Source organism: Carassius carassius, chromosome 25 (genome assembly GCF_963082965.1).
Source record: "Carassius carassius chromosome 25, fCarCar2.1, whole genome shotgun sequence".
Lineage (NCBI taxonomy): Eukaryota > Metazoa > Chordata > Actinopteri > Cypriniformes > Cyprinidae > Carassius > Carassius carassius.
Window position 1 is genome coordinate 8,232,739 of NC_081779.1, and position 12,494 is coordinate 8,245,232.

General features: G+C 35.1%; 1 protein-coding gene across 1 annotated transcript; it reads left to right on the top strand.

Moving 5' to 3' along the window:
- Nucleotides 1-238: 238 nt before the first annotated feature.
- cacng6a (calcium channel, voltage-dependent, gamma subunit 6a) lies at nucleotides 239-3,818 on the top strand. Its single transcript, XM_059510216.1, has 4 exons — nucleotides 239-990; nucleotides 1,086-1,160; nucleotides 2,281-2,418; nucleotides 3,525-3,818. The coding sequence occupies exons 1-4, from the start codon at nucleotides 594-596 to the stop codon at nucleotides 3,743-3,745; spliced, it is 831 nt and encodes a 276-aa protein (XP_059366199.1). The 5' UTR covers nucleotides 239-593; the 3' UTR covers nucleotides 3,746-3,818.
- The last annotated feature ends 8,676 nt before the right edge of the window (nucleotides 3,819-12,494 follow it).

Genomic DNA, 12,494 nt, shown 5'->3' on the forward strand with positions numbered 1-12,494 from the left:
TAAAAAAACATTTTAAAAAATCATATGTTCAAAATATTGATCCAGTTATGATTCCGCAATAAACTGAATCATGACATATTTTTTAGTTTTGTGACATATACTGTAGTAAATCATGGGGTAGTTGGTCAACATTTTCCTCCATTTCATAAAACCGTGATCAAACTTTGTCATCAAAGTTTGATCTACTGTTTCATCATGTTCTTCATTTTTTTTTTTTTTTTAGAGTAACCAGCCCCAATCGCTGACTTCTTCATTTCATCATTCACATCTTCAAGCTGTATTAGCCCTCATGTCAGCACTCTTTGTGTGAATAGGCAATGCCTTCCCCTGTCCTGCAGCTCCCAGCATCCTTCAGCTGTCTATCTGGCCTTAACGCCTCCATTATTAACATCCTCTGCTGCATCTTCTTCTCACAAGTCCTATATTAGAAACACATTTGACTGGCCTAGACTGATCTTGCTCCAGCACTAAAAATCTTTGTTTGTCCTCTCATCTGATTATTTTGATCTCAAACATCTAAGACTTAAATGTCCTTTCAAAAAAAGCCACTGTCTCTCATTCATTTTCTGAATCTTTGAGCCTACAAGTCAATCATGTGGTCCACATTCATCGTTCAGGATGAAGAGGTAAGGACGGTGAATGCATCTCCTGGAGTGCACCAACCTTCTGGTGGGCTGGAAGGGTTTTTGGGATCACGGGGAGGACACAAACGCAGACACAGAACACACTCCAGTTCTGGAGATGGCATTAGCGAAAGCCAAGAGGGCAAAATCAAGCTGACGTTATTCATGGCTGTAACCGGCATCATGCTTACTGTGCTCGGGATGGGAACAGAGTTCTGGGTGGAGCTTAAACCATCCAAGAGCTTCTACAACAATCAGACGTGTCTAGTAGCACATTATGGCTTATGGAAATGCTGTACCAAGATGATCTGGGTGTCAGATATGGACCCAAAGCAGGAGATCTGTGGGCATTTGCACTTACAGGGAGGTAAGAGCTTTTTTTAAAAATAAATGTCTCAAATGGAGTAGATGAATTTGGAATAATCCATCAGAATAACATCACCTTTTTGGATCCCATTATAGAATCCAATTGCACCTTCTTTAAGTTCTACACCACTGGAGAGAACATTGTCCTATTTCAGAAAACGCCAGAAAAGGGTGAGTCATCCAACACCCCCCTCTCTATCTTTAGATCCCATAGCACTAATGTGAGTTTCTTTGCGTCATCACTGAATGCTGATGCCATATACACATTTTTCACCTAAACATGAAACGTATATGTTGTTTGAGCAGCGCCAATTAGAACGAATGATAATATAAAGGAAATAAAATAAATTAATGATTGGATGGTAGGTGTTTTAATGCCATGCCTGGCCTGCTTCCTTGGCTATTTTCAAGTGTTTGCAGAGCGATATAATTTCCTATGAGAACTTAACCCAGCACAATTTAATAAAATATTTTAGATATTGGCATTATATATTATCTGATCCCAGCAATTACTGAAAATAAATTATTGAAAAATATTTGACGTCGTTCATACCCCAACCAATTCATTTTTTATTTGTTGATAAAATAAGATACTATGGTGGTTTTAAGATATGAGGGTGGTATGCAACATTTTACAATAAATTAAGGAATGAAACATCACACTATTTTCAGTAACATTTTACAGTAAGATTCAATTTGTTAATATGAACTAACAATGAAAAATACTTATAAAGGATTTATTTATCTTAGCCTTTTAATTTCAACATTTACTAATACTGTACATTGATAAAATCAAAAGTTATGTCTATTAATATCATTTAATGGACCTGTGCTAAAATTAAGTAACAATGAACAGTTGTATTTTACAATAATTTGGTAACACTTTACTACTTTATTTTACATGAACTAAGCATGAACAATACTTCTACAGCATTGATTAATCTAGGTTAATATTAATTTCTACATTTACAAAAAATTGTGCTTGTAAGAAATGTCATTAAGATGATGTACTCTTACTGCACACGAGTGTCTTTAAACTGACAGCAAAAACAAAAAAAGCTGGAAAAAATTGCTATAAACAGTATATAGACAAAGAAAAAGTATGAAGGCACATTTATGCATCTGTGTCAATGTAAAGTCTAAAAACACTTGAAGAAAGAAGTAAATGTAAACCAAACCTTACAGAGTGCACCTTTAAAGTAAAACATGTTCTAAATGGTATACAGCTCAGTATGTGTGCATTGTGCCATCATATTACTGCTATCTGTTAAAACTCCTCTTCTCCCATCAGATCTGATAGTAGTGTCGGCCATGTTTGCTATCATTAGTCTTTTCCTGATGGTGATGGGATCTATTTGCATTATCATGGCAATAAGCAAGGGTGTTCAATTCTTCCTGAAGCCAGCCGCAGTTTGCTTCATACTGTCAGGTAACATCATTATGCTCTTAGTCAGCACCTCTAAACTAAATAATACAAATGCATTTCACATGATCATTCTTTGGAATCTTCATACACTATACTGTTCAAAGGTCTGGGGTCGGTAAGAGTTTAGAATATTAATGAAAGAAATCTCTTATGCTCACCAGGGCTACATTTATTTGATGTGTAAAAAAAAAATGGAAAGGTGAGTGGCATGACGCCAAGTATGGTAACCCATTCATGAAATCTGTGCTCTGCATTTATTCAAGTGCACACACACAGCAGTTAGTAGTGAACACACAACCGGAGCAGTGGGCAGCCATTTTTGCTGTGGCACCCGCGGATTTAAAATAACCGTGTTATATTTTTGTATATTTTAAGATGTAATTTATGACTGTGATGGTAAAGCTGAATTTGCAGCATCATTACTCCAGTTTTCAGTGTCACACGATCCTTTAGAAATTATTCTAATGTTGATTTACAGCTCAAGAAACATTTCTTATAATCAATGTTAAAAACAGTTGTGCTGCTTAATATTTTTGTAGAAACCATGATGCAGTGCATTCAGGATTTGTTGATTAATAGAAAGTTCAAAAGAACGGCATTTATATATATATATATATATATATATATATATATATATATATATATATATATAATATCTTTACTACACTTTTGCTCTATTTAATGCATTAATGCTGAAAAAAGATTAATTTATAAAAATTACAAAAAATAAAATAAAAATTCATACTGACCACAAACGTTTGAACAGTAAAGTATACACTGATTTTTTTGTTTGTTTACAATACATGTTTCAGAGTTGTTTTACTCCTATCACTTTGAATCAGACATCTATGCTAAATGACATTTACTGCACAAATACACACTTAACAAATGGTGTAAAGACTGCTTTTAGTCAGAACCCGCAAGGAAATTCATAAAATTGCAAAGAATCAACACACAAAATTGCAGCATGGCACTTTGGAGTAATAACGTTAAGCGCAAGAAATTTGGAAAAGACAATGCACTTATTATCCATATTGCTAATATAAGCCAAGTAACATAGGTTTGTATACATCTGATAATTTTTTTTCTTCCTCTCTATCTCTCAACAGGTGTCTTAATATTCCTCTGCCTCATAGTTTTCCACCAATCAGTGCTTTCATTCTTAGCAAGTGACCAATCCATACCTCTTCACCATGAATTGTCATGGTCAGTGACATGTGTAGGCTGTGCCGGGGCTATGGTGATTGTTGCCGGGGCCTTGTTTTTAGTCCTTGTTCTTCCATACAGTCCTTGGGAAAAGTGCTTGCCTAAGAAGAAGAGTGACATCTAGTGGTGTGGGGGCTGAAGTGCAGGAACCAAGGCAACATGATACTGTGCATAAATTGGCACCAGAGAGGATGCTGTTGGAACATTTTGGCAGTGTTTATGTACCATTAGAATGGAATTGTTCAGTGGTGTGATCATCAAGCCTAAATAATAATACATATAAGCTCATAACTTTAACATAATAGCTCAATTGCTTTTTTGTGTAAAACTCAACTCATGTGCAATATTTCATTTTTGGTTGAACTATTCCTTTTGTTAATGTTTTTACATTATATAAGACATATGTACTATATGACTAATATAATCTAATATTTACATGTTGTCAAATAAATCTTACATCGTTAAACTTGTATATTTTGGTGGACTTTATATACAACCCAGGCCATTTAAAAACTGAGGTTCTGGGAACTATTACATTTAACCTTTTATGAAGATTGACGTACAATTAAAGGTAAAATTATAATGTCTAAGACTATAATTGGAAACAGAAGTCTAACTACTACTGAAGCAATACTGTAGTTATGCTGAAATATCATTGTGGTATAAATGTCATTATTGGCATGATTGGATATCCAGACACAACCAAATGGAATCTGATATTGCATATTTGAAAAACAATCACTCAATTTATTTTCTTTATTTAGTTATTTTTTTGAGTAGTGGAAAAAACTGTAGCACTGTAAATAAATAACAAATAAAGTGATGATTATTTACAGGAATATAAATGTATATGTTTCGGCTGATTTGCAAGGGTACACATACTGAGAAACTGATATTTTGGAAAAAGATATGTTCTGTTTTAATTGCGGAAATATGTCATCAAATTCATAGACGGAGGGCAATTTAGTCTATGAAATGGAACTTCAGTTACGTAATGGTGTTTCCAGTTATAATGAAAATCTAGTTTTTGGTTTCAGCTGTGGTTTGAGTCTGGCAGCTGACAGTGCCAATGAAAAGCCCAGTTGATTCATCTCCGGTTCTGACCAGCCCTCTTCATCTGGAGGTGGTCGCTTGATGAAGAGACGAACCGAAATCAAAAGCATTAATTAAAAGCCCCAATGTCTGCTGCCGCTGCTCCTGCTGCGTCCCTTTGTGAATGCTGACATTGATTCAGATCTAAAATCAGTTATTGAAAGCGTAAGAGGAAAGCAGATCATAAAAATGAGGAACTTTCATTGTTGGCTGCCTCTGGTGCATGACAGAAATAGCATTCCTACTGAGTTGGGCTAGATTATGCAACAATCTGAACTAGGAATGTGCTGGTTTAAAAATCAAACGTGTGCGTTGTATTTATTTGTTAGATTTATTCTTTGTTGAAAATGTTTTTGTAGGTCTACAGTGACATCCAACTCCGCAATGATGTAGTCTGGGTATTTTTCAACAGATAATTTGCCTTTCAGAGTTTTTTCCCCATGCAAAACTGGACAGATTCTACCTAATTAAGCTATTTCTTTCTGGTTGCTGTTATTATTATCAGTTTTTTTTTGGTTCACTGATTAATTTGATTTCCAGAACTGATTGAAAATATTTTTAAGTTAAATTTTAGTAAGTATTTACATTTTGCTCATATTATATTACATTGGTATATTAAATATATGTGACCCTGGACCACAAAACCAGTCATAAGTGTCAAATTTTCAGCTGAAAGCGGAATAAATAAGCTGTCCATTGATGTATGGCTTGTTAGGATAAGACAATATTTGGTTGAGATACCACTACTGTACTTGAATATCTGGAATCTGAGGGTGCAAAAAATCTAAATATTGAGAAAATCGCCATTAAATTTAGGAAGATTAGAGCTTTCCTATCAGAGAAGACCACACAATTCCTTGTCCAAGCTCTTGTTTTCTCCAGACTCGACTATTGTAATGCTCTCTTGGTGGGCCTTCCAGCATGTACTAGTAAGCCTCTCTGCAACTGATCCAGAATGCAGCAGCAAGAGTGATCATTAACGAGCCGAAGAAACCCATGTCACACCTCTCTTCATCAGTTTGGCTGCTAATAGCCACTCGCATCAAATTCAAGGTACTGATGCTTCCCTACAAGACAACCACTTGCACTTCACCAATATACTTACACTCGCTAGTTCAGACTTATGCACCCTCCAAAAGCTTGCGTTCTGCAAGTGAACGATTCCTCGTGGTGCCATCCCAAAGAGACACAAAATCACTCTCACAGACATTTACCTGTACTGTTCCCAGCTGGTGGAACGACCTGCCTCAATTTGAGCAGCCATTTGAGCAGTCTTTAGCCATTTTCGCCAGCACCTGACCAATTAATACTAGCACTTACCTATTCTGTTTGCTCTAATTTATTAAAAATAAACAACAACAACAACAAAACACCTTGTTATGTGTACTGTCCTAGACTAAATGAGACTTGTCAAAGCAGTTGTATACTGTTGCTCTCTTGTTGGTCTGATTGCTTCTATTGTTCTCCTCATTTGTAAGTTGCTTTGTATAAAAGCGTCTGCTAAATGATTAGATGTAATGTAAATGGAATCATTAACAGATCACAGAAGATGGAAGCAGATGATTACTGAGAGAGAGATTCATAGCAGGTAAATAGCATGGGTAGGTGTATCAAACTGCCAAAGTCACGTGATTTCACTAAATGAGGCTTCGTTATGTCATAACTGTTTCGAATTTTCAGTACCATCTTCCATTCCCTTTAAGAGGAAGTTGCGCTCATGCCATGGTGGATTTTCTATTTACACAGCGAAATTTGCAAGCGCAAAGATCGAACTCATCTCCAGAGATGAAACGGAGTTGCTCGTGCGCGAACAAGTAGGTAGCCTAATTCTGATATATGCAATGGCTATCCTTTATAACATGCAGGCATTTTTATATTCATGTTGCCTACACAATAATAATCTTTTACATTTTAATATTTTATTGTTTCATATTTAAAAATGTTTGTATGCTTCTGCGTGTCCCTGTGTGTAATAAGCAAAGTGAACTTACATTGTGGACATGCCCAGAGGTGCATATATATAAATATTGCGCCATTGACTTTAGACTTTAGACCAGGTTTGAGTTGGTCTATCGCTAATTTCAGTTCCTCAAAATAGCAACGTGCCTACAATGCACCTGAACACAGCTGTTTTTTAGACCAGCACTCCCATGGGTGCACAAATGGGTGCAAATGCATTTGCTATTTAAACAACACGGTGCAGGACGGGAAAATGCGCAGGGCTGAAACTAGCCAGGTATATGATAGGGCCCAATGACTCGCTCATTAACAGTGACTTGCTGCCACCTACAGGTGACTTTAATTTAGCATTTCAAGTATCTTTTCATATTTTAAATATTTTCAAATATCAATATTCAACATTTTATATTTAAACGAAACATTATATATGGATATGTAGGAACTGCTGTTTAAATGCATCCATGTCCCCTCTGAGCTGCATTAAACAGTCGGTGTTAAATGAATCAAATGTCTTTTCAGATGCAGATTCCATATTTGCAAAAACCGTTTTCTTATGTGGGAATTAAAGAGTTTTCATACCATGTGAAGTGGCTCTTATGCTTACCCAAAGTGAACTCAATCTTGCTGCTCAAACTGTGAATAGAACAATTTTTTATATTTATTTTACTCCTTACTTTACTCCTTTTCTATTTTGAATTTACTTGTACTTTTACTTTCAATACTTAAGTGTAATATAAAAAATACTTTTCATACTTAAGTACAATAAATATTGCATACAACTTTTACTCAAGTAATATTCTAAACGGTGACTTTAACCTCTACCAAAGTCATTTTCTGGTAAGATATCTATACTTTCAAGTACTTTCTTTTAGTTGTATAATTTTTTACTTCAGAGGTCTTATTGTACACATGCATTTTAATAAATGAATTAAAAACAAAGTGTTACATGAATGCTTAATTTATATAAATAAAAAAAGAGTTGTGAAAATATGAGTATGCATTGATTCTTATCCTAAACCATTTTTTTTTGTCCGCTGTTGATCTCTCCTGTATTAGTACACTTGTATATGTGCAGACTACACATGCACTTCAGTATTTATCAGATATGTGAAATGACATCCCAGCCGAAGCCAAGATTCTATTGCCTATTTCCGTCCACCCATTTTGGATGTTTGACATGCTCTTTTGATATACGTTACTGTGTGTGCCAATCATCGAGTGATATTCTATAAAGAATAAAACTTCAATCACCTTGCTTCATACTTTGTTTCTTTCTGTCACTGTCACACAGAGACATATGTTCTTCTTTTTTGACCTCCTTCCAGATTTGCATCTCCCTGTTCATCCCACTCATCTCATTTCCTCCTTTCTTTTTCCTCTAAATTTAGAGCGTGGCCAATCGTGTTTCAGAGGACGTAAGCAACACAAACATGGATTAGAAATGTGGTTTCCCTCTTTAACAAAGCCACCCAAACCTCTCGTAAAATAGTGACCGTCAGTGTAAACTAATTTTATTCACACTTATACACTGACTGACCCCAGTATGGCGTGGATGTTATACTTAAGTTCAGCTTTGGTTTCATATCAGGTGTCTTTACCTTCAGTGTGACCTAGATAAATCTGCAGGCCACATAGCAACTGAATATTCTGATGAGCTACAGCTTGTTTATCTCTGGCCTATCTTTAAACTCTGCCCTTGTTGGTTTGACCTCTGAAACTCTGCGCTAAACATGGCTTACATTTTAGCCCTTCTGGTTCCACATCCTGAAGTCAATAAAATGAGTTTCTGGTTAAAAAGCCTAAAATAAGATCTGTGGTGAACACAAGCCAAGATATTTTCATGCTTAATTTATGAAATGAAATACATCAGTAATAACATCAGTGATTTTTTTTTAAAGCTTTTATGTGTCTTAAAAAAGGAGATTGCTTGCAAGTGGCTAAATGGGACTACAGAGGTTATCAGGGACATTAAACGTCATCATGCTGAACAGGTAAACAAATCTTTTCACTAGTCCACTTTTATAGCCTCAGTGTGTTGTATAATTGGCTCTTGCAAACTACAGGAGACCAGGGGCAATTGTAACATTTTTTAAATTTTCCTTAACTCACAGACGGCTTGAAATACACTAGTCAAGAAACAAATAGTGAAGAAACAACTATAGGTGTACAATTGATATATTTTCACTAATAAGGACAAGACTATAATATTAAATTAAATGCATGAAGCCAGAGTGTTACAGTTGCCTCCTTGGTGAGGGTGATTGTAACACAGTTTGGGGGAAATTGTAACACTGAAAAATAAGTCATATTAATCCACTGTATCTCAAATGAAAGCCTATCTCAAAGTAATCATTTACTGCTGTAGTATATAATTATGTTACTTAAGATTTATTTATTTATTATTATTTTAGATGTCAGGCATCATATGCATTCAAAAAGCAAAAGTCTGTTACTATTTTTGCAGAATACTATTCTAGTGGTAGCCAGAGGTGTAAACAGCCGTCCTCCCCTGGAAAGTGAACTGAGTGAGGGGCCTCTCTTCCAACCTCGCACCGGGCCCCTTGTTAGCTTAGGACGGCCCTGACTGGAGTATTTTTTATTTTTGGAAACTTTTACTTTTACTTCATACATTCCAAATCACAGTGCTTTTTACTCTTCTAAATTTCATCAAAACATGTTGTTCCTTGTTATTCTGAACTAGAGAAATCGAAAAATGAACCTGATAAATTGGCTCACAAATCGAGCAGATTGCAGCATTTCTCGAATCCACAACACACTGATTCAGATGATCTGGTTAGAGTATCCAGTTAAACAATTCAGTGAATTCACAACTCTGATTTAAAATGAGCCAAGAACTGGTGGTCCTCAAAGCTTGAGTGCAGGCACAACTGATGGCATTAAAAGAAAGTTACTAATGCTGAATTTTAGAATTTGTTATAGTAAATTAAAATCATATTTAGGTCATGATTGTCCATTCTTTGCGAACTAAAGCTGCCGTAAAGGGCTGTTTAAGAACACAATATGAAATGCTTGAATGTGTCCATATTTGTATATTACCATCTGAATGGTGTAGGTTTTATTTGTTATATGTTTTATTTGTTTTATTTTCCTGTTTGTTCTTTTTGTTTGTTCCTGTAGCTCAATTGGTAGAGCATTGTGTTATCAAGCGCAAGGTTGGGGGTTCGATTTCCCGGGAACACATGATAGGTAAAAATTGATAGCCTGAATGCACTGTAAGTTGCTTTGGATAAAAGCGTCTGCTATATACGTTAAATAATATAACTTTAAAATAACACAAATGAATACCCATGTATCTCCCTGTAGCAATTTCAAATGATGTAAAATTAGTATGCTTGCATAAAGTTTTTCTTAAAATGTTAACACATTTTGCCCATTGAGCCAATGCTATTTATATTTGGCAACAAACATTTAGTTTTTCCACATTTATATTTACTATATGAGATTCACTTTTTTGCACACTTAAATATCAGTAGGCTAACGACTTACCTTTAGCAGAAGGATATATAAAATAAAAATAAAAATAAAATAAACATTTATAAATCAATACTTTTTTTTTTTTTTACCCAAGTACTTGATTTGTGTACTTTGTGTATTTGACTTGTGTACTTTGTATTTTTTACTTAAACACATTAATCAGCTGATGATTACGGTGGCTGAGAGAGCTCATCATGCTGCACATAGAAAAAAGCACCTGCAAATTAAGAAAACAATTTCACCAGTTTGACATCACGTGCTGCAAATGCTCACAACACATAGAAACTCACTGCAAATAAAATTCTGTATTTGGTTATGTTGTGGGTATTTGCAGTGCGTTTCTTTTTTTTTTTTTTTTGCTTCTTCCATCTAAACTTAAGACAGCAGAAGAAAAATACTGTACATCCAAAAAGTGATACCTCTTGTTAAAAATGTCTGCTGAGGTGAAATGATTGTGTGCCTTTTTCACAGGCAGAGAGATTATCATACTGAGCATGTACAGATACAGTAAGTGTCATCACAAATGTCATCTTGTTTCTGACTGGATGAATTGAGTGTTTTACAATTGCTTCCTGTTACAGTCATGTGACCTACAAGTGTCAGTTGCATCAATTCACCGCCATTCACAAATCCTGTTCTATGGCCATGTGGGGGTCCATTTGATATTACTATTTTATGAATACTGTAAATTCATGCAACATGCTAGTCTGTTCACATACAGTTTTTCAAAGCAATTTCAGATCAGTTCAGCCAGTAACTTGCAAACAAACTCAAATTTTACCGGCTCTTCTTCATCCCTTTGGTGGATCTTTATACTGACACCTATTGGCGTGGATGCATGAAATTTTTGTTGTGCTGTTATTTTTATATGTATTATTAGCTTGTTAGTGTGATATGGCATTAGAGCTTGATCCTAAACTTCTTGTCACTTAAAGGGGTCATATGATGTTGTTAAAAATATTTTTTTGTGTGTGTATTTGGTGTAATGCAACGTGTTTGTGTGGTTTAAGGTTTAAAAAACACATTCTGTATATTATTGTTGCTCCTCTATGCCCTGCCTTTCTGAAATGCATAGATTTTTTACAAAGCTCATTGTTCTATTAAGCGAGGTGTACACTGATTGGCCAGCTCTCCAGAGCATTGGGATTGGCTGAATACCTCAAGCTTGTGACAAAAATGATATGCTTCCTTAACATACTGTGATGCCATGTGTTCAGGCATGATAAGACAAAACCAATAAAACCTATTACAAACGAGGCATTTGTTGCATCCAGTGGGGACATAACTACTGATTATAATGACTGACTTATACTTTTTAGAAGTTGTGTTGCATATCACGCTGCGTAAACATAAAACCATGTCTGCATTTGAGATCGGAGAAACAACAAACAATAAATGCTAACATTTCTCTGTTACTCTGTTTTACATCTACACTGTTCAAAACTCACATTTGAATCATCAGTGGCAAATCATTTAAATATGAAAACATACTTACAGCCTCTGAGTCAGAAGCACCAGACTGTCCGTGCAAAGCTGGAACTGCCCCACTTTATAGGAACAGACACTGGCATTGTACACTGTAAAAAATTATAAATTTTTTAATGGTAAAAAACTGTGAAAATGCTACAGTACAAACCTGTGAAATGGTTAACGGTAATTTCCTGTAAACTTTACAGAGCGAAACCGTAAACTTATGTTCCCAGAATTCTCTGCGTTGCATTTTGTTTGAATTTTATGTTTTTTCTTTGAAATAGCTGTTTCTTCTTATTTTTTTCTTATCTGTTATGTTTATTAGGGTTGTATGTTACATATAATGTTGTTAAATTAATGTTTATTGCATATTCCAGTTTATTGAGTCTCACCATGATGGTATTTAGTGTCTGTGTGAATGACACTCTGCACCTCCTATGTATCTTATTATTTAAAAGCTGCTTGTAATGGGCTTTGTTTCATCACTTGATTTTTCTCATCACCACCTGTGGTTACCAGTGTAATACAAAGGTACAAAACAGATTTCATTACTTTAAAAAGTTGGCATATTATTATTATATCATTACCGTCCAATTGTAAATTTAAATTTAAGGTAAAACCGTTAAACCTAAAATGGTGTTGCTGTATTTTTACTGTATAAAACTGTTAAACAGAAAACGGTGTTACTGTATTTTTTATGATATAATTCTGGCAACAACAGCTGCTGGTTATTATTTACAGTGATAGGCTACTCTCACAGGAAACAGTCCTCGTCCTCCCCAAAATGCACTGCACACATCTGAATATTTGGTTTGAACTGTTCTGGAACAGTGTTGAACCACTGACTTCTAGTTGTC